This window comes from Ammodytes marinus (genome assembly GCF_949987685.1).
Source record: "Ammodytes marinus genome assembly, chromosome: 13".
Classification (NCBI taxonomy): domain Eukaryota; kingdom Metazoa; phylum Chordata; class Actinopteri; order Uranoscopiformes; family Ammodytidae; genus Ammodytes; species Ammodytes marinus.
Window position 1 is genome coordinate 1,118,585 of NC_137217.1, and position 23,708 is coordinate 1,142,292.

Genomic DNA, 23,708 nt, shown 5'->3' on the forward strand with positions numbered 1-23,708 from the left:
GTTGTAGGCTGTTCCAGGAGTCAGGGGCACTATAGCTAAAAGCGGTTTTACCAAGCTCAGACCGGGCATAGGGGACATATAACATGATCATGTCAGTTGAGCGGGTTTGATAAAGCCCATCTGAAATAAGCAGCATTTCTGTCAGATAGAGTGGTAGCTTTCCAGTCAGAGCTTTATATATAAAAATATGCCAATGTGCATCACGTCTCTCCTTAAGGGAGGACCACCCAACCTTTTCATATAAAACACAATGGTGTGTATCATAAGCATCTCCTGTAATGAATCTCAAAGCAGAGTGAAATACAGAGTCAAGGAGTTTAAGGCATGAACGAGATGCATGCCGATAAACCACATCACCGTAATCAAGGACAGACATAAAAACTGCCTCAATAATCCTTTTCCTACTAAACAACGGGAAGGTAGCTTTATTCCTATAAAAATATCCAATCTTTTGTCGCAGACGACAGACAAGATTTTTTATGTGAAATGTAAAAGAGAGTTTTTCATCTAGCCAGATACCAAGGTACTTATATTCAGAGACTTTTTCGATCAAAGAACCGTTTACAGCATAGATGCATGCACTATTGTCTAAATCTCTAGCCCTAGAGAACAACATGAATTTAGTTTTAGTCTGGTTAAGGACAAGTTTAAGTGAAATAAGAGCATTCTGAAGAGCATTAAAGGACAGTTGCAGGTTCTCAATAGCTGACTTTGCAGAGTCAGCAACACAATACAAGATGGTGTCATCAGCATATAAATGGATTTGACAACCACTGACAAGAGACACAATATCATTGATGTAGATGGTGAATAGTACCGGACCTAAAATTGAACCTTGTGGAACACCTTTGGTTATGGGTAAGAAACCAGATTGGATATTACCTAGCTTCACACATTGAGATCGGTCAGAAAGGTAATTACTGAACCAGCTACACGCATTTTCACTAATACCAATGTTAGCCAATTTATCTAATAGTAAAGAATGGTCTACTGTATCAAAGGCTTTACTGAGATCAATAAAGAGGGCAGCACAGTGATTACTATTATCTAAGGCAGAGACAATATTGTTAGTAACCAGAGTGATGGCAGAGATAGTGCTATGGTTAGTTCTAAAACCAGATTGGTGAACAGATAAAATAGTGTGACTTGAGAGAAATGTTTTCAATTGGTAATTAATAAGGGATTCCAGCGTTTTTGACAGACATGACAGTCTGGATATTGGCCTATAGTTATTAGGGTCAGTTTTTTCTCCCGCTTTATACAAAGGAAGGACACAAGCTGATTTCCAGATCCTTGGAATAACGCAGGAAGATATAGAAAGGTTAAAAATGTGGGTAATACACTCTGCAATTACAGGGGCTGAGAGTTGGAGAAAGAATGGGTCTAGGTTGTCTTCTCCAGTGGATTTCTTGGGGTCAATGCTTAAGAGAGCATCAAGAACCATACTGGAGGACACAGGAATAATAGAAAACTGAGGAACATCATTGGTGGTAGGCATATGAACCTGTTCAAGGGGTAGCTGGTTGTCTGCTAGAGAAGATCTAGAGTTGTCCTCTTTGAAGATATGGCCAGCAACATTAAAATGTCTATTAAAACCAGCGCAGATCTCGGTTTGATCGGTAATAAAACTATCATCAAATTTAACCTGAATTGGAATAGAAGCTGATGTAGCAGAGCTATTTTTGTTGGTTTTAACCACCTTCCAGAATTTTGCTGGATTAGAATAGGTGTCTGTGATCAATTTTAAATAGTAGTCAGATACATTCTTCCTCACTAAGGATGTACATTTATTTCTTAAGGCTCTGAATGCAGTCCAATGTGAGGCGTTATTAGTACGTCTAGCAAGAGACCAGGCTTTGTTTCTAGTTCGGAGAAGAGATGTAAGTTCTGGACTAACCCAAGGACTGGATCTATCCTTAACTCTATACTTCTTAAAGGGGGCATGTGTATTTAAAATAGATAGAAAGGTGGAAATGAAAAAGTCTAAAGCTAGTTCGACATCAGGAATAGCCAGGGTGTTGTGAATATCACTATTATAAAGGTCATGAAGAAAGGCTTGCTTATTAAAAATGTTTAGGTTTCTCTTAATTAAAACCCTGGCTGAGGATTTTTTTTTATGTGTATCACGGACACATACAATGGGACAATGGTCACTTATACCTAATTCAAATACTCCAGATAAAGATATTTTATCACTCTTATTAGAGAAGATTAGGTCTATAAGTGTTGATCTTGAGGGTTCTTTCATGTTTGGCCTGGTTGGATTTGTGATTAACTGTGACAAATTTAGGTTAGAAGATATTTCCTTTAAATGATCAGAGGCATTTGTCAACCAATCCAGATTAAAATCACCCATAACTAAAACTTCAGAATTAGAATAGTGGGAAAGTAGGTCAGCCAAACGATCAATAGACCCAGCGTCAGCTGATGGAGGTCTATATACTCCAACAACAATGAGAGAATTACTAAAACCACAATCAATTTTGAGAGCCAGAAATTCAAAACATTTGGGTATAGAGATTGAGAGTAAAACAGAAACAGAAAGACAGGACTTAACATAAATGGCCACACCACCACCTCTTTGAGGCCTGTCCGATCTAAAAATGTTGAAGTTAGGCAAGGCCACATCACTGTCATTTTGATGTTTTTTTAACCATGACTCAGTAATGATCAAAATATCGGGATCAGTTTGCAGGGCTAATATTTTCAAGTGATCCAATTTCTCAGATTGGAGTATACTCCTAATATTCCAATGAATCAGCTTCAATCCTTTTCTGCATCGAAGAGAAGAGTAGTTGACACAAGATGTTGATTCTATGGACATAGGGTCAAGCAGTACAGCATTATGCCTATCAGTAACTCTAATAGGAATATGGAGGCGAATAGGGGCAGAAATTAACATAGGGAAATGGGTCAGGGGATGAGCTATGGGTAATATAGCCACAGGAGAACAAGGTGGAGTAAGGGGGCCGAGTGCAGGGACAGCGCCCATACTAGAGATGACAGCAGGACCCGCACTGTCTAAGACAATGTTGTGACAGGAAGACAACATGAGCAGGGCAGGGTCAGGGTCATTCTGGGGAAAACATAATTTCAGGCTAAACGCAATGAAATTAATGAAATTCTTTGTTAATCTTTCGGACCCCTTCCTGTTCAAATGCAGACCATCAGCTTTAAAGAGGTCATGCTCAGTCCAAAAGTAGTCGAAATTGCTAATAAAACCAAGGCCTGTTGCAGTGGTGAAGTTTTGCATCCATGTGTGCAAACCAAAAAGACGGCTAAAGCGCTCTGAGCTCTTGAAAAGGGTAGGAATAGGGCCAGAGAGAACACATCTTTTACCAAGGCTTTCAACAGTGAGAATCAATGACTCAAGATCATGGTAGAGTTTGAGGGAGCGCCTGGCCATGACATCATTTGTGCCCATGTGCAACAAAACAGTGTGAACAGACGGATAGAGATCAATGAAGACAGGTATCAGCTCTATAAAGTCAGTAGTGATCCCACCGGAGAGACAGTAAGTGATGGCGCCAGGGAGATGTACATTTCTGATGATAGAGTCACCAAATAATAGAATTTCAGGAGTCTGATTCTTACAGCCATTGTCATAGAATGACAGTTTAGAATGCAGGGAGACATGGGAGGGACCAGAGTTATGCAGAGCAGTAGAAGAGGGATTAACGTCACCTGCGGAGATGACGTCATCATTGAGCGTCGGGGGGAGCGCACCAAGCGGGAAAGGTCGCTGAGGGGCTGGGAGAGGAGGAAAGTTTTCTGAGAAGGATGCAGATGAAGGGGATGAGCACCTTTGACGTTTGTCCTAGGACATCAGCGGGCTGGATGGAGGGGTGCGACGCTTTCTGCGTCGGGAGTTTGGAGGGATTGGCTGCTCCGAAGCGGTGCTTGAGGAAGTAGCCGGTAGCTCAGCTAGCTTCTCCAGGGGAGAGAAGAAGTTTGACAACGGGATGGGATCGTCATCACATTCATCCATGCCAGGGGAAAACAAGGGGAGAGAGACCCGCCTCCCCTTCTTAGCAACGCTTGTCCAGGGGGGAAGAGGGATATCCGATGTGCGGTGGACAGCATTGGCCGAGCTGGAATCATCCTGCTGTAGCGCTTCCACCCGGGCGAGGAGCGAGGATTGACGCAGGAGGACATCATCCAGGAGGGTCGCAATGGAGCGGAGCTCAGACTTCAGACAGGACAACTCATGGTCCACCGGGGCGAGTGGAGGCATACTCGGGCAGCGAGCGGGAGCACTGAAACAGAGGGAGGAGAACAGCAGCCAGCGGACAACCAAAAGAGAAGGACAGGGAGCTACGTGCCGGGGGAGGCAGCGGAGGAGAAAAAGGTGCCGGTCTAGACACTTACTCGCCAAGGCTTCATCCAGAAGCCCACAGCGGTGTAAAGGCGAAACAGTAAAACAGCAGCAGAGTAGCAAAACAGCAACCGAAGGCAGAGGGAGACTTACCGCCACGGCCCAGAGACTGGGCCGGTGATTGGTGATGAACTCAGTCTCCGTTTGTGATGGCAGGACACTCCGGAGTTCCTTGCTGAGGAATTTCTCAAACTGGCTGACCCAGGCTAGGAGAGATAGCAGGTAGACAGGCAGGCAGGCAGGGAGGGAGGAGGAGCAGCAGGTGAGCGCTGGCTGCAGGTGGAGAACGCCAGCGAGGCAAAGCAGAGCAATAATCCACGCAGATTTCCAAAAATTAATCCATACAGCAAGGCAACGATAGCGAAGTGAAGCAGGTTTGAACAAATCTTTATTTGTATAGCACTTTTTAAAACAGTGACAGAGTAACCCCCCCCCCCCCCCCCCACACACACACACACAAAGAAATAATTAAAATAGACACAAGTCAATATGAAAATACTTGAGCCTCTAATGGTTAACAAACCAATCACAATTGCAGGCTCAATAAAAATGACCAAAAGGCATGTGCTTAGGAACAATTAATCCTAACAAACTCAAAGTTCTAAAACACCAAAAATAATCAGTATGAGTAATATCAGATCCAATCTGTGCCACCCTGGTTCCTCATGTGCATGTGCATGTCACACTGGAGATATGTTGGATAGCTAGTTCATCCCACCTAAACCATTGCACAAATCAATCAATTGTCTGTACTTTAAGAAGTGTCTAAATACACAATGTGACATGTAATCATATTTTAAACGAGGGTCACCCCTTAATGGATGACTATAGGTCGTTATTCATAATTTTTTTTATTTTTGCAGATCTGCCATCTATTGTAGGTAAGTGCAGACTTTCCTATATGATTCTGGTGATAGCATCCGACAGATCCTTCAGGAGGACCACATAAGGTCAAAGTATTGTGTGCCTTTTGAAAGGAATTCAAACAGAGTTAAGGGCTTCCAATATGTGCAGCTACTTACTATACTGTTCGGAAATGTTACAAATGAAATACTGTAGCCCATCTGTCCAACATTTAAAGACAGTACTGTTTATTACCATCTTTAAACAGACAGTAACTGCAGTACACAATCTTTTATTCCAGTACAGGAGTACACTACTTGACTGTATTTCTAATCAAATATTTTTAGTTTTTACTTTTTTAGAGAATCTTTGAGGTGAATGCCATGGCTGACCACATTAGTACATCTCTGACGGGGCAAGGTTCAACCTTAAAGAGAAGAACATCATGGGTCACTGTGCTCTCAAACAAGTGTTTTCAACAGGCAAGGCCACCACCCCCTATCTGCAGCTAATTGAAATCATAACACCCTCTAACCTTGGGTTCCTAACCACACGGCACAACTTCAATCTCTAGTCATTACAGGAATGTTTCTCAATATTGTGCTCTAGAGTATATACCAAAACCTGTGGCAATGTGTCTGTGGAGCCTATACAGGGTTGGATAAGGCACACAACGGCATTTTACCCAAGCTGGCTGGCAAGATCAACATAATGTATGATGAGAAATAATAGACTGAGATTAAATAATTAGAATGCTGCTTTTAAATTTGGATATTTTTTTACCATTTTACCTTCCACATGTGTTGTCAGTGTGACATAGCACAGGCCAGGGTTTTAGGCCAAAAGAGTCTCATCCTTACACTTCATCCACTACTGTAATGTGCATTTATTACAGTCGTTTTATATTTCTCTCAGCAGGGTGTTTCTGAATCCTTTCGCAACCTTTCTTCACTCATTTCAGGCAATTCTGAGGAAATGTAGCATAACTAATGATTTGTGAGTGCTGCACAATGTAATGTAAAGAGCATGTGATCCAGTCCCATGGCCATAATTTGATAACAGTATTATTGCTGGTAAGTATATTTAAACAGGGGACACATCAGTGATGCCACCTCAGTGCCTGTATTGACTAAGTCTCTAAGAATATCGCTGAATCAGGTCAGATGAGATATGAACTTCAGCATGTCATGATTTACAAGTCAATGTCAGATCACTGCTCCGTTGAAATATGTTCTATGTCCTAACAATCCTCCTTCCAATTTAGAGGAAGTGGGATCCTGGGTTTCCACAGCAGTTGATTTGAGTCATGTCTGTTATTGATGTTCCCAAGTTCTCAGTTCCAAGGTCTGGTCTCTGCTTCAGTCCACTTCATCACACACTTGCAGCACTCTGTGGTTAAAGTCCTCTGGCTGGTCAGCGTATACATAGTGTCCAGCTCCACGGATTGTCTGCAGAAAAAAAAATCCAGATTAGGAAGGGAAGCGGCTGATTAAATGAGAGGGCAATATACAACTATTTTGAAAAAGTTGGGACATTATGTAAAATGTGAATAAAATGTGATAATTTCCTAGTACTTTTCGACATGTATTCGAAATAAAACAGTACAAACACATCATACGTATTTGTTTAAACTGATAATCTTTATTGTTTTTTTGTAAACATACACACATTTTAAATTTGTTGCCTGCAACACGTTCCAAAAAAGTTGGGACAGGGGCATGTTTACCACTGTTTTACATCACCCTTTGACTGTTGACATTTTGAAAGCAAAATTATTTCCCATTCTTGCTTGAAATACAACTTCAGATGCTCAACATTCCGGGGTCTCCATTGTGATATTTTTGCTTCATAATGCACCAAACATTTTCAATGGGAGACAGGTATGGACTGTAGACAGGCCAGTCTAGTACCTGCAGAGCTGTGCAGAATGCGGCTCGGTATTGTCTTGATAAATAAGAAGGGACATCCCTGAAATAGACGTTGTCTGGATGGCAGCAGGACGATTGAATGCAGTTGGAATAACTGAGGTCAGCCCGAAAGCTACATCCATCTTATATACAATCTATGCTCTAAACCAGGGCTATTCAATTAGTTTTGAATGGGGGCCGGTTGGTGGAAATGATCCGAAATGAGGGGCCAGAAAAAAATGCCTAAAATTGATGAGCATCACATCAATAGCTACATATACTGTAAAACACTACAACGACATAGGAGTGCATATATTGTCTTTATTTGATCAAATAGAGTTCACCAGCTTATCAAAAAAAATCCCTATTTGATTAACATAGGCTGCCTGTTGTTTAAGTGTTTAACAATCTTATCAGTTCAGGAAAACACAATAGGTTAACTCTTCAACAGTGCCCCCCCCCCCCCCCCAATGTGTTTGTCAAGGGGTCACTGTCCAGGGTCATGGGAGACGTGGCGCAGCGCGCCGCGGCGAATATTTGGGCTGTATTTTGCTCAAAGTTTCCAATGCACAGTACAGAAATAAACAACTGCTTATTTGAATACAAAAAAACTATAGACACTGACTTTACAGTTGTGCAATTTTGTTTGCTATGTGAAGGTACAAATGTTGTGCAAACATGCAGACAATACCATGCAAAGTTCTACTGGTGCAATATTATGCAGACACACTAAATACAAATAATGGACCATGCACTTACACTGCTGTACAATCGCGCGCGCAAAGCCTCATACACAGAGCAGCTGATAGAGAAACGCTTGGAGACACATGTGCATATTTATTTACTGCAGATCGCGGCCTTTCGCGCAGTTATGACCATGCAAAAGCACACATCCCGTGCTAGTACATTAATTGTGCACCACTTAAAAAAAAAAAAAAATAATATATATATATTTTTTTTTGGGTCGGTCGGTAGTCAAGGCGGGGGCCAGTACATAGTCCTTCTCGGGCCGGATCTGGCCCGCGGGCCGCCTATTGAATAGCCCTGCTCTAAACCCTCTTTCTGAAATAGGCCCCAGAGGCCTATTACACAAAACCAAGATAAGGGATAAACCTAGGATATTTCCGTTATCATGGCTTGCTTTAGCCATGATCTGGTGCACAAAAGCGGAGGGACATAAGTTACCATGGAGATAAACTTATTCTGTTGCCGTATTGGCTCAGTCAGCTGTCACTCTGATCGAGAATCTTTTTGTTTAACAGTTATCCCATGATCTTCTGTGTAATTTTTTTAGCCGGTTCAAATCACAAGATGTAATGTTTGGGTTGGCCTTTACCAGAAAAATCACTTTTCTTGTGGCGCTCGTGGTCCACTTCTAGGCAGATGTTCAGTCACTCTTAAAGCTCTCCATTTGTAGATGATTTGCCTCACGGTGGACCGATGGAGCTCAAACTTTTTTTAAATTAATTTATAGCTGTCCCCAGACAAATGTGCAACATCACAACTCTATTCCTGAGATCCTCTGATATTTTCTTTCCCTTTTGGCATATCTGACCTGTATAGGTTAACTTTGGTGAGCCTAAACCGACCTGGTTTGATCTATGTTTTATCTAGTGCTGCACAATTTCTTCCCTAAAGATCTCTCATTATTTGGCCACCCTGATTGTGTTTACCTGCTCGATTTAAGCAATGCAGCTCAGGGTTCACAAACTTTTGCGCATGCAAAAGTTGGCAAATCATTTGTTTTATCTGTTTTAACAGTTGATTTCCGGAAAATAAATATGTTGAATTGATAAACAAACATCTGTTATTTCATTTAAAAAATACTAATATTGATAAAAATGTATTAATAATGGTTAAACTGAATAAAATTCCAAAATGCTCAAGGGGTTCACATACTTTCAAGCAGCACTGTACATGTTGAGAAGGGAGAGAAAGCTCTTAGCGGGAATGACACAGAGGCTGTGTTCGGAAAGCCATACTAACGTCCTCCCTCCTACATACTCAACATCTATATACTACATACTGTCTACTTAAAGATCTATTGTGTATGCGAGGTGCGTCGAAACATTCACACTGAAGTATACTCAAGCGATAAAGAATTTCTTATTCTTCTTATAAGATTCCGGCCTTTTAGACGCTGTTTAGCGACAGATTAGATATTAAACTAGATTTTTACATGCAGTCCTGTGTTGTGCAGGAAATGCAGAATTGTAAATAAAGAATAAATTAAAAACTTTCTTGTCGTTTGAAAAGACGCAATGCAGCATGTGGGGCGGTTGAGTAGGAAAAATATCCAATTGATCCATACCCAAAATCTTCCCAGAAGTTAGTACTCATCCGGGCGTTTCTCGCCTACCCAAACTCGCATACACAACCGTGTACACAAATGAGTATGAGTAGGACGTCCTCCCACCTACATACTCAAAATCTATATACTACATACTACTCAAAGTGTATGCGAGGTGAATCGAAACGTTAACACTGGAGTATACTCAAGCAATAAAGAATTTCTTCTTCTCATAAGATTCCGGCAGTTTAGACACTGTTTAGCGTATTACCGCCCTTCACAGGTTAGATATTGAACTAGATTTTTACATACAGTCCTGTCTTGTGCAGGATATGCAGAATTGTAAATAAATAGTTTAACACTAGAAACGCCAGCGTTCTCTCTATAGGCTATACCTTTAACCGTCACGCGGGTCAAATCTACCCGTGCATTTCTAGTGTAATATAAAGTAATAAATTAGTTTGTTTAATCATCATCTGTGTTTTAGACCTCTTGTTTTATAATCTAAGTATCTTTAAGAACACTAATTATGTTTCGTGATGACTCTAATGAAAATGAAAGTATATCTATCACCAATAAATGAAAACAGACGGTCAAAACAGTGTACAAATGAGCTAAAATCCTAAATACAATAAACAGTAAAATGGCACACTTATTTTTAGGTAAGCTCTTATTGATTATTCATTAATTTTTTCACATGTTGACATGTTTTGAGGCGGAGGATCCCTCCGACGCTCTCTGTCCGGCTCATCAGACAGCACTCAGCTGTCTGATGAGCTGGACGAGCCGCGGTGTGTGGAACACAGCATTCAGTTCTAATCTCTCTCCACTATCAGACTGGCATAACTCATTTCACTTAGTAACTCTAATGTTGTTAGGTATTTATCTTCATCTCGTATCTGTAAGAGTTTATGAATGACTGCACGTACAGTTGTCAGATCGCGGACCCCAAACAATGCCATTGCCTAGCAACTTGTTCGCAAATATTTAATTTTCCTGTGCGGGTAGAATTGACCCAGTGCATTGTGGGGCGGTTGAGTAGGAAAAGTAACCTGCCGATCCATACCCAAAATCTTCCGTGCAATTCTCGCATACCCAAACTCGCATACCCAAACCGTCACGTACTCAAATTGAAGTCAAAATGAGTATGAGTAGGACGTTAGTATGGCTTTCCAAACACAGCCTTATTGTTTAAACTAGCAAGGCATTGTGGGAAAATGGGCCGTCTTTTCCATTTCTGCATCAATAAATCTGTGTTCGATCTCTGAGCCTACTTCTGAAAACTGTGGGCTGGCACATAACAGAATTACTTACACCTGGCTTCACAAAGCAGCCCCTTATCATCCTGGATTGGTGTTTGTGCAACTGACTAATCCAAGGTGCCCAGACTAGAATTTGTCAAGGCTGGCTTTATCAATCATCCGGGATATCTGAATTCCACTTTAGTGAAATAGGCCTCTGGAGTCTTACCTTTTATTTATTTAGTATATTGGCCAGGCCGCAGTCCGCTTCTTAAATATACATCTAAGTAATTTGTCCGTTGCCCCGGTTAACAGACCAGGGGCCGGTTTCCCGATAACGTCATCTCTTAGCGCGCTACGAAGACTCCTACGTTATGACTTACCAAAGTTGTTTACCTCTGTAGTCGTGGTTCCCGAACGGTCTCTTAGGAGTCTTCTTAAGAAACAGTCCCTACGTGGCTCGTACAGGGCGCTGTCCAGTGCTGAAATCGATGGCTCAGAGTTCGATTTTCCATTTCCTGCTTATTTCATGCGAAGCTGCATGACAAGTCTTTGCGAATAAAAGATTACTAGAAATCCTTCTAAGCCGAAACATTTATTTAACACCTCTTGCTTTATAATCTAAGTATCTTTAAGAACAATAATCACGTTTCGTGGTGGGTCAGTAAGGAAACTGAAAGTAGAATATCGCCAATGGCCTATATCAATAAAAACAGACGGCCCAAACAGCGTCCAAATGAGCTAAAATCCAAAATACAATAAACAGTAACATGGCACACTTATTTTAAGGTAAGCTTTAATTGATTATTCATTAATTTTTTCACACGTTTACATGTTTTGAGGCGGAGAATCCGACGCACACTGCGGAGCTGTCAGCTGAGCCGGCTCAGCTGACAGCTCCGCAGTGTGTGGAACACAATGCGATGGTTCTAGTGTTAACCTTGGTCGAACGTATTACCATAGCCTATAGGCCTACTGATTTAAAAAAGGTAGCCTAGGCTATAGAAACAGCGGAGGAGATTAAGATTGTTTCCAGCAATTATTTTCTTCATGAATGACTTGTGTCAGTTCCATGCGCAACAGGGATGTCACTCGTGTCCGTTTTACGCATGGTGCTTACGGAAGGAAATGTGGGGGTCTGTAGTAGCCAAGCCTATCTCTGGCGATGCCACAGCGATCGCAGGGACTTCACTTGTCATTAAACTTATAAATCTGACTGTATTTCATATCAAAGGGACACAGCGATGACTGTATTAAATATCAAACTGATAAAAACTATCCGACTGTAGGCTGTAGTGTATCACGTATAAAGTAGCCTATTTTCATATTGACGGACATCGCATCCAATCAGTTAATGCTGATTGTCGAGTCAGTTAGATGACTAACTACTTATAGTTTGAACACTTTGTGAATCAGAGTGAATGGTATTCTGCTAACATATATAGCTTACTTTAAATGTGATATGTACGCTATATACAGTTACCGTTTTTAACAGTTTGTTATTTAATACAGTCATCGCTGTGTCCGTTTGATATGAAATACAGTCAGATTTATTAGTTAAATGACACAAATGAGAGCTGAAACATCCCTACGGTAGAGCTAAGAAGGCTCTGCGGGCGTTCCAGACCAACCTTACCAACGTAGGACGTACGAAAGAGATTCGTAGCAAAGAACGTTTCGGGAAACAGGCGAAATGTTAAGTAGGAACTCTACGTAGGGGTTACGAATGACGTAGCGTTAAGAAGGCTCTACGAAGGCTTTGGGAAACCGGCCCCAGAGCAGCGACACGCATATATGACTCGCTACTATTCAGCTCACGAGTTTTTTTTTCTTTCTCCCACCACATGCGCGCACGTCTCTCCACTAAAATCGATAGAGAAATAAGACAAAGTCAGTTTTATTGTCAATTTCTGCAATAGCCTTTGTGCCAGACATAGAGAGGAATTGAAATGATGTTTCTCTCCGATGTTTCTCTCCGACCCAATAAGTAAAAAAGGATAAAATTAGATAAGATGAAATAAGTAATATATACACTAACAAACTTCTAAATAGTGCAAAGGTAAGGCAAAACAGAACAGTATAAAAAAAGTAAATACATTGAAATGTGCAATATGAGGTACATTATTTACAATGTGCAATATGAAGTTAACTGAAGAAATTGAAAGTGTACATTCTAAGGGCATTTCAATGTGCAGTGCAGTATTAATAGTTACAAAGTCCAGAGTTCTTGGGGGTGTGGGGGAAGGGGTTTTAATGTCCAGAGTTTGTGGGGGAAGACGGGAGGGAAAGGAGAGAGGGGAGAGAGTTGAGCCTTCTGATAGCCTGGAGGAAAAAGCTCCTTAACAGTCTGGTGGAGCCGGCCCGCAGGCTCCAGTTCCCTTTCCCATATGGCAGGAGGCTGAAGAGGCTGTGTGAGGGGTGGCTAGGGTCACCCACAATGCTGGTTGCTTTACGGATGAGGCAGGTTCCTTAGATGTCCAGGAGGGAGGGGAGTAGGACAACGATGATCCGTCCAGCAGCCTTCATTGTGCGATCTGTCGACCCTCATATTGGGCCTCATTTATCAAACTTACGTGGAAACTGGTGCAGATCCTGGTGCAAATATCATTCTACGCCAAGTATCGCGTGGGATTTATCAAAATGCCGTACCTCGCCAATCTCAGCGTACACCAGAAGAGAAACAGACGCACCAACTGTCCAATAATGTAGCCTATTGGCTATATATTAAACCTTTAAAGGGACTCTTACCGATCCTGCAATTGAGAATTACAGCACTATCTTTACCATCCCGCCTCCCTCCAATGCCCCACCCCCTCATTCCCATCCCCGGTGTTTTATTTTTTTTGTTGAAGAAACTTTATTTACACTAGCAGACTTACAACCTACTGCCTCGCACGCACGTGAGTTATATTGTAGCGGAGGAAACTGGTGGTTGTACCGGTACCGCGCTGAGCTGCTTGTATCACTGGTTTCACTTCAGAGGTGTCGGCCAGAACACCACTTATGGCCAAAGGCGTCAGATTATAAGCATGAGACTAGGAGAGGAGGAGTAGGGTTTTATCCGCTCTTTATTTTCCTTCTTTCACAGGCACAGCCGCATATAGATCGCGGGAAAAGAACAAAGGCTTAAACTCAGCTCGTGAGGAGATCATTAGAACAGCTGTTGCGAATCGCAGCCGTTAATAACATGCAAACTATATTATAACAGCGATCGGGACTGCATGTACATGCTCACACACGGGTGATTCACATTTAAACTCAGATAAACACGTTTCCATGTGGAATGATCGTTTTCTGCGGCAACTTGCATGCTCACACATCTGACCGAGGGAGAAGAGAACGGAAACTTACTAAACAGACTCTCCAGCCGACTGACGTCACGGCCCTAACTGACTGCTATCCACACTGAACAAAACACATCTTAACACACTGTAAGAAATAACAACACTGTAACTTATGCACTTTGGGTCCTTTTCTACAATGGTCGCTACTCGCTACTGTCTGCTGTGGAATCAAAACAAACCCTCTAGTTGAGAATGCGCAATACAGAAGCAGACGGCAAACAGACAGGTCTGTCGGCCAATCAAATCGTTCGGTCCGAATAATATCATTGGTTGAAGTCTTCACAAAATATTATGAGATTGAAATCATTGTTTGTTTTTACTCCTGGTGTATGCATCTTAGAGTGTCATTACCTTATTAATACCATTTTAACCTAATCCAAAAAAAGTGTAAAAATGCAACATAGGTAAGGGTAGCTTTAACGCCTGTCTTGTTTTTCCCCCATGAAGTAAATACTCGTATGCAGAGGTTTGAATGATTAGATTGTTTTTGCCCTTTCAGATAGCACTACTCAAGGGTTTTAAAAACTAAAAATAACACATTTCGCGATTTAATAATAATAATTGATAGGTTTTATATAGCGCTTTTTTGGAGGTCACTCAAAGACCTCAAGGCTTACTGTAGCCTATGACAGATGCGCTTGGCACGAGTGGTCAGCCGTCAGCTGCACAAACCGGCCCATATTAACCTCCACAGAGCCAGGCAACCACCAGCTGTGAGAGCGCCCACCGTCCTGCTCCACCACCGATACTAGACCATTACTGCCGAGGTCCGGGATTGGAAAAACAAGCCAAAACGTGCCGGTTAATGGTGGAAATAAATCGCTCGCTAAAATCTCAAAAGTGCGTCAAATAAATAAAATGTTAAACTGAATGTTGTGCCGTGTATTTTTATCATAAAGAGCAGCGTACTACTTGCAAAGCCTACATATTTAATACTGTGGCTAACATTTTAGCAGAGATGAATGAATGCAGCCCCCGTGCTGCAGAGTCCCCCCAGCTGCTCCAACTCGGAGACAACTGCCCTTACGCAGTCCCATGCAGCGCTCCAGAGTGACCCGTGTGCGCACTATTGAATCAGCGCTCCTACTCAGTTGCACACCATGCTGCTATCTCGGTCTGAGCAAACACTGCATTAGTATTATCAACTAACAATTGTCCGACAAAGTCACCGGCTACCCGGCACAGCCAGCACTGCAAGTCCGTGCTGTTTTCAAACTTGCGTACACGATGTGAGAGCTGGCGAGGGATTTGAGTGTACCCTACACTCACGTCCAAATTAATAAATGCAGAGGTTTGCGTGAAAATGTGCGTATACCCACTTTTCTGGTCTATGCACGGTTGATAAATGAGGCCCACTGTCATCATACGGTTACATTCGCTATAGTTTTTAGGCCTTTATGCACAAATAAAATCAGTGCCTGATGATATAGGCCACATGTGTCAAACTCAAGGCCCGCGGGCCAAATCCTGCCTGTGTTAATTGTTGATCCGTTCTGCGAATCAATTAGGCAATTCCATTCAATTCGACCCACCAATCAGAAAATAATATATATATATATAGGTCCTTCTCATATAATTAGCATATTGTGATAAAGTTGATTATTTTCCATAATGTAATGATAATAATTGAACTTTCATATATTTTAGATTCATTGCACACCAACTGAAATATTTCAGGTCTTTTGATGTTTTAATACTGATGATTTTGGCATACAGCTCATCAAAACCCCAAATTCCTATCTCAAAAAATTAGCATATCATGAAAAGGTACTCTAAACGAGCTCTTAACCTAATCATCTGAATCAACTAATTAACTCTAAACACCTGTAAAAGATTCCTGAGGCTTTTAAAAACTCCCAGCCTGGTTCATTACTCAAAACCGCAATCATGGGTAAGACTGCCGACCTGACTGCTGTCCAGAAGGCACATCATTGACACCCTCAAGCAAGAGGGTAAGACACAGAAAGAAATTTCTGAGCGAATAGGCTGTTCCCAGAGTGCTGTATCAAGGCACCTCAGTGGGAAGTCTGTGGGAAGGAAAAAGTGTGGCAGAAAACGCTGCACAACCAGAAGAGGTGACTGGACCCTGAGGAGGATTGTGGAGAAGGGCCGATTCCAGACCTTGGGGGACCTGCGGAAGCAGTGGACTGAGTCTGGAGTAGAAACATCCAGAGCCACCGTGCACAGGCGTGTGCAGGAAATGGGCTACAGGTGCCGCATTCCCCAGGTCAAGCCACTTTTGAACCAGAAACAGCGGCAGAAGCGCCTGACCTGGGCTACAGAGAAGCAGCACTGGACTGTTGCTCAGTGGTCCAAAGTACTTTTTTCGGATGAAAGCAAATTTTGCATGTCATTCGGAAATCAAGGTGCCAGAGTCTGGAGGAAGACTGGGGAGAAGGAAATGCCAAAATGCCTGAAGTCCAGTGTCAAGTACCCACAGTCAGTGATGGTCTGGGGTGCCATGTCAGCTGCTGGTGTTGGTCCACTGTGTTTTATCAAAGGCAGGGTCAATGCAGCTAGCTATCAGGAGATTTTGGAGCACTTCATGCTTCCATCTGCTGAAAAGCTTTATGGAGATGAAGATTTAATTTTTCAACAAGACCTGGCACCTGCTCACAGTGCCAAAACCACTGGTAAATGGTTTACTGACCATGGTATTACTGTGCTCAATTGGCCTGCCAACTCTCCTGACCTGAACCCCATAGAGAATCTGTGGGATATTGTGAAGAGGAAGTTGAGAGACACCAGACCCAACACTGTGGATGAGCTTAAGGCCGCTATCGAAGCATCCTGGGCCTCCATAACACCTCAGCAGTGCCACAGGCTGATTGCCTCCATGCCACGCTGCATTGAAGCAGTCATTTCTGCGAAAGGATTCCCGACCAAGTATTGAATGCATAACTGAACATAATTATTTGAAGGTTGACTTTTTTGTATTAAAAACACTTTTCTTTTATTGGTCGGATGAAATATGCTAATTTTTTGAGATAGGGATTTTTGGTTTTTCTTTACTTTTTTGCCAAAATCATCAATATTAAAACAATAAAAGGCTTGAACTACTTCAGTTGTGTGTAATGAATCTAAAATATATGAAAGTCTAATGTTTATCAGTACATTACAGAAAATATTGAACTTTATCACAATATGCTAATTATATGAGAAGGACCTGTATATATATTTTCCGTCATGGAGCCTGTGCCATATCCGCACGTCGTACACGCTCCCAACCGTTGGGACAGTCGCGTAGCTTATTGCTAGGAATGTCTGCTGAAAGTTCCACAGCTCAGGATTTTAAGCCATAAATTGATGAACAGATCAATATCTGATCTAAGAAAATATGTCAGTTTTCTGAGGGCTGTAAAAAGGCCAATCTATGTGGCTAAATAGCATGCTAATATTGATGATTGATTATGTCAAGTGTCTAAGGATGAATGCTAACATTATCTGGTTTCTAACTTTTGCCTTAGGTTACAATATAGCTCACTAGCCAACATTAGCTAGCTGCTGATAGCCCATCCTTTTCGTTTCCAAAGTTGGCTTGGCATTAAATTACCAAGTGTCATAAATACGTGTGAAAAAAGTCACCGAGTAGCATTCTAACTGCCTTTGCAAAGGAGAGACTTCCCAAACAGTCTGAGCCGGTTGCTCGATGGTGTTTTGTGCCCCCAACGCAGCCTTCTAGTCAGCCCTGCGTTAAGGCACTTCAATGGGCAATGAATGCCTAACCCCCAACCCTGCGCCGGTTCGGGGCACACAAAAAAACATTCAGGGGGCTGGTGACAAGAAGGTGTGTTGCGCTTTCAAAATAAAAGCATTTTCAAAATCAAATATTTTTCTCCTCACGGTTTCATTTTTGGCAGGGGTGTAAAGTAGCGAATTACATTTACTCGCGTTCCTGTAATTGAGTAGTTTTTTCGTGTACTTGTAATTTTTTAAGTGATTTTTAAAACCTATACTTTTACTTTTACTTTGAGTATGTTTATTTTGAAGTATTGTACTTCGCTACATTTTATATCACCTGCGTTACTGAGTAAAAAAATAGATAGGGAAAGGAGAGAAAAGAAAAGAAATATCGCGGGGGGCTTTTATTTTTACGGCACAATACCGGAAACTAACACAGAGAATGATCAACAGGATCATTGCGACTAAATGATAACAACAAACATTGCTTCCCTCTATCAATCCTAGTTAAACTATCATTGTACCGCATGTGAAGACGTGATCTTTTAAATGCAGCAAACCTTTCATCCAGCCGTGCGATCGGCCCCTCCCTCACCTGATAGTTTAGCTTTCAATTGAACAGTGCAGAGTAGGATGTAGACGGTGCGTGTTGCCGGGAGCTTTGAAAAACTTCCAGAAGACGGCAGAAAGTCAACCATTGCTCGAGAAGAAAGGTAAAAGTAATAGACTAAAACAATGTGCAAGATATGTTACACGCGAGTCAGATGACATGCGCGACCGTGAGAGAGAGAGAAAAAAAGTCAAATGCGACGAACCAGCTGCACCTCAAAACATCATGACCAATTAGTTTACTCACTCACTTTAAGTCGAATACAAGTGGTATATGACCAAGCAATAAAGGAATAAAAAACACAGGAAGTTTAAAGCTCCTTGACTCTTGCCACCACAACAGTCATCAATTAAGAACACTGTAGCCTACAATGCAACTTGCTTATCCAGCCAGCTCCATGAGATATCAATAAAATATGCCCTCACATTCCTGCTAGCAAAAGAAGTGCACTATCAATTTGCAACGGTTTATTTTGATTTTGACACTTATTTAATTTAATTAGAAAAAATATGTTTTACTTTGGCTATTTGCATTTTCCTTGTTTTCAGTTCAATTAGGATATGTTTAAAGTCAAAAGTCATGGTTTCAAATGTGAAATAAGTGCACGTTGCAGTTCTTAAATCAATGAATAATTGTGTAATAATTGTGATTACACAATGTCAATCAAAATCATCATGATTAAGATTTTTGTCAAAATCGAGCAGCCTAACCTTGCAATTTCCATGGTTTAGATCAATTGTACACAATTACATTATTAGAACTACAGCTACAGTCTGTTTAGGTCTGTTGACCGGTTACATTCCCATTCCCCCATTAACAGACTATTTGCTTCATATTTGCTTATCTAAAGTATAATGACACAGTATACATCCATAAATGTGTGGTGACATGATTTGTTTAATTTGTGCACTTTAATTTGTAAAAGTGTTGCATTAATTAAACAAAACTAGTTTGAGATTTATATCCCCTTGTCTATATATATAATGCCCTACACAGAAGAGACCCCTGCTGTTAAAAAGTAACTAGTAACTTGTACTTTAAGTACATTTTAAATCAGCTACTTTTTCACTTTTACTTCAGTAGATTTTTAGACTAGTACTTTTACTTTTACTTAAGTAAAATTTCATCCACGTAATCATACTTTTACTTGAGTAGAATATTTTTGTACTCTTTCCACCTCTGATTTTTGGAAATGCATCTGTCTCCAATTTTGGAGGGGACACGTCCCCCCCGGTTCCTACGCCCTTACCCCCACCTATAATTTGTCCCCCAAACTTTTTAAACAAAAACTAGTCCATTTTGATTAATATAATTTTTTTTAATAGTTTTACATTTAGTCAGTCTATCAGGCTATCTATTCATGTCATTTTATGATGCATTTAATTAATGTTGAGTTTCAACAGTATCAGTGTATCTGATTGTTGGCCTATATCAGGGGTGTCAAACTCAGGGCCAGACATGTCGTTTACTGACAGGCCTTCTTTTTAATCCAAAAATCAAACAACATATCTAATGCCCCCTGTACATAACCTGCGTAAGTACAGGGGGCATTAGATATGTTGTTTTCTTTTTGGATTAAAAAGAAGGCATGTCAGTAAACGACATGTCTGGCCCTCGATTATCATGTCGTAGAGTAACCCTTTGTGAAAATGAGTTTGACACCCCTGATATAGGCCAACAATCAGATACACTGATACTGTTGAAACTGAACATTAATTAAATGCATCATAAAATGACATGAATAGATAGCCTGATAGACTGACTAAATGCAAAACTATTAAAAAAAAATATTAATCAAAATGTTTCATTAGCCATAAAAATAACACACTTTTAACAAATTGAATAGCCTATAAGCTAAGATTGGCTCTTACACACGGTAGGCCTATCTTGTATTTTTGGTCTATTTCTGTATCAATTTGAATTAACAAAACGCTTGAATTAGGGGGAATCTACCGAAGTTCTGTTTCTAAGTTTTAATTGGAATATCCTCTTCCCTCCAAAATTCCCCAACAAAAATAATATTTTTAAGTTTGACATGTTTCTAACAGGTGCATTAAGCCAGCTTTGCTGACTGTCTCTACCATTAACAGCTTGGGGTGAAGCACTGAATAGATGCTTATATAACATTAGTGTTAGCCAGCTAGCTAAACTGCTTTAAACAAGCCAACTTCGCGTCACAGCAACAGCACGCTGCATACAGCAGCCAGTTTCCTTGACCGTTTAAAGCAGTTGCTCCGCCACGTGAGCCGGAGTTGTCTTGTTTTCTGTTACGTGATGGCGCACAGGAGCCAAACAGCTACTGCTAAACAGGTAAGGCTTATTCTACCGAATTGAGTGTAGCTGTCTTGCAAACAAGAACTCTGCTGCAGTGCTCCGTGTGTCGTGGCCAGTGTTGGGAATAACGCCGTTTAAAAGAACGGCGTTACGTAACGCCATTCTTTTTTCAGTAACGGGGTAATCTAACTAATTACTTTTTCCGCCGTTACACCGCCGTTATCGTTACTGAACGTTAAATGCGGTGCGTTACTTTGAATTGATTGAATAAACGGTGTAATCCGAACGCACCCCTGGCTCCATACTACACAAACTGCTAGTGAGGAGACCGGTGTGTGGATGACATTAGAACTGTCAGTTAGCGCCGTCACGTCAGCGCCTGTTTAGTGAAGTTTCTTTTTCTTTCTCTCTCTGTTGTGTGAGCTACGAGCGTGCACGTTGGCGCAGTAACCACCTATCAATCCACGATTGAAACGTGCTCTCCCTGAGTTTGTTTGCATCGCCCTTGTGAGTAAATGCATTGAGTTTCCCGATCTCTATAAATTATAATTTATGCACGCTATTAAACGGACGTGATTCGCCGGTTGCAACAGCTGTTTAGCGTGTCATCACGAGCCGAATATTGCTATTGTTCTTTTCCTGGGATCTGTATGCTGCTGTGCTTGTTAAAGAAGGAAATAAACAGCGGATACATCCTTACTCCTCCTCTCATCGTCTCATGCTTCATAGTCTGACATTTTTGGCCTGAAGTGGTGTTTTAGCTGACACCCCTGAAGTGAATCCAGTGATATAGCAGATCAGCACGGTACATTCAGCAGTTTCCTCTACTACTTTTGTTGAGAACAAAATACTGCAGGTGCAGGATAAACCTCTTGCTGTCTGTTGATGTGCAATACATATTGAAGGTGATGTAGCTTACAAGTAGGCCTACCTGTCTGTTCTACTCATTTCAACTGACTTGTGAAAACTGCTCAGAAAAATCAAAATTTTGACATATAGCAACTTTTTTTTTTACAGTAGGCTAACGCAAATAGTTACTTTCCCTGGTAACTAGTTACTTCTATTATAAAGTAATTCAGTTAGTAACTCAGTTACTTTTCGGAACAAGTAGTGAGTAACTATAACTAATTACTTTTTTAAAGTAACGTTCCCAACACTGGTCGTGGCGCTGTAACTGCAACGTAACTGTAGTGCCTCTTGCTCATCCAGGACACCACACACTTACTATGATCTCCACATGAGACTGTGGTCTCATCTCCTTGATGGTGCTGCCTGAGTTGCAGTCTATGCTGGAGCGGGATCCGTAGATGATTGTGATGGGGATCTCAGGCTGAAGCTGGGCCACCCTCTGCAGCATGGGCCTCTTAGCCCAGCCGTAAGGAATGGTCATGTTCTTAAAAGCTGTTTCCCCACTGTGATAATACAGAAGAACAATTACCTCAGCCCATGATGTACATTTTTATCACACAGCAAACAGTTAGTTAGTAAATCTCTCAAATGAATGCAACACAGCTAAATAAATGGCTTTCTTTGCAGTTCTTAAGATAAGCAGCAATAATGAGTCTTGAAAGGTAAATGGAGACAGAAAGACAGACCTTGGGGTTTGCACGTTCAGGTGGTAGATGTACTCTGACACAGTGTTGTCATTGAACATTGAGGAGAACTTCTTCTTGAAGTCGGGTCTCAGAGTTTTGAGCAGCGTTGGACCTGCAAGGGCCACAGTGGAGACGCCAAAGTGTCAATATCAAGCAAATCATTTAACTGGCAAAACGGCTAAACGTCAAGTTAATTTTGACTTTCATTTTGAAGCAAAAACCAGAACCTAGCGCATCCTAGCCCCGCTGCATATAGTCAACATTATCATACATATTTCTCCTCCATTTTCTCTTCATTTGCTCTAAATGCTCAGCTACACTTTACATACCCTGCATTCATATTCCTCCCATTTTATGTTCATAATTCCCATTTAAATTTCTGTTCATTTGTAAGGGGTCATATTCACAAAACATCTTAAGGCTAAAGCCCGGGACACACATCCTGCGTAGGGTTGTGCCGATGGTGCGATGGAATCGTCCATCAGCTATAGATGGCACGATTGCCAATCATTTTACCAGAGGTGTCCGAAGGATGGGTGGCCAGGGCCTTAAGGCGAAGACACACCGGGCCGGAAATCGGGCGTCGGATATGGTGGGAGAGTCTGGAGGGGGCGGGGACATGAGTCTGTTTGGTGTGTTCAGTGACGTCGGCGGCCAGTCTTTCAGCCTGAGCAATCTGATTGGTGGAGGGCTAACCCGTCTCTGGTCTGCCACGGCAGCAAAGCAGATATTAGTTTCACTTTCGTCAAACACGATTTAGAAAGCTATTGATAGAATGTAGGCTAAACACTATCAGCACACAGCATTAGATTGTCCGTGGACAACGTTTTCACATGTTGAAAAAAATTCACGTACCACCTAATCTCCCAAAATATCCCCAAACAAGAAACCTATTAGTAAATCGAGTCTTCTGTATCAGACATTGGAGGCTTAGCCCAGCCCCCTGTAGAGAGATCCTGGGGGATTCCCCACTGGGAATATTTCAAGAAACAAACTATATTTTGATGCTTTCTTAGTGCATTCTGACACCTTATCTACATTTTAAAAGTATCTCCTAATTTTACTTTTTTTCTTATCTGGGTAACACTTTATAATAATGTTTTTTTTATAAGTGATTCGCAAGTAATTCATAAGTAATATATAAGTCATTAGATAATGATGAACCAATCATTTATTAAACAGTAATACAAAAGTGGCATAACCATGTCTTCCCCCCATCGTTCACAGATTTAACATTCAGAGATTGGAGCCGAAAGGGAATAGTAACGGTAGAGGATCTTTATATAAATGGCCACTTTGCTTCATTTGATCAGTTAGTATCAAAGTTCTCACTGTCGAAAGCTCAATTTTTTAGGTATCTACAGGTGAGGAACTATGTCAGACAGAATATACCATCCTTTGAGTCCCTGCCCGCAGCGGATCCACTGTCCAAAACCTTGCTAGGCTCACCAGAAGCTAAAAACCTGATTTCATCCTTTGTCGGAATATTTTTAGACCAGCAGGACAAATCCACTTTAAAAATAAAGCAAGCCTGGGAAAAAGACTTAA

General features: G+C 41.4%; 1 protein-coding gene across 2 annotated transcripts in view; it reads right to left on the bottom strand.

The window, feature by feature from the left end:
- Nucleotides 1-4,838: 4,838 nt before the first annotated feature.
- The window catches only part of abhd5a (abhydrolase domain containing 5, lysophosphatidic acid acyltransferase a), a 64,252-nt gene continuing 45,382 nt past the window's right edge, over nucleotides 4,839-23,708 (bottom strand). For both annotated transcript variants that reach the window (XM_080039489.1, XM_080039490.1), the window contains 3 exons: nucleotides 22,161-22,272; nucleotides 21,791-21,977; nucleotides 4,839-6,666 (listed from right to left, as the gene is read on the bottom strand). In XM_080039489.1, the coding sequence (XP_079895615.1) occupies nucleotides 6,577-6,666; nucleotides 21,791-21,977; nucleotides 22,161-22,272 (389 nt within the window). In that variant the 3' untranslated portion in view covers nucleotides 4,839-6,576. The remainder of the gene's footprint in view (nucleotides 6,667-21,790; nucleotides 21,978-22,160; nucleotides 22,273-23,708) is intronic.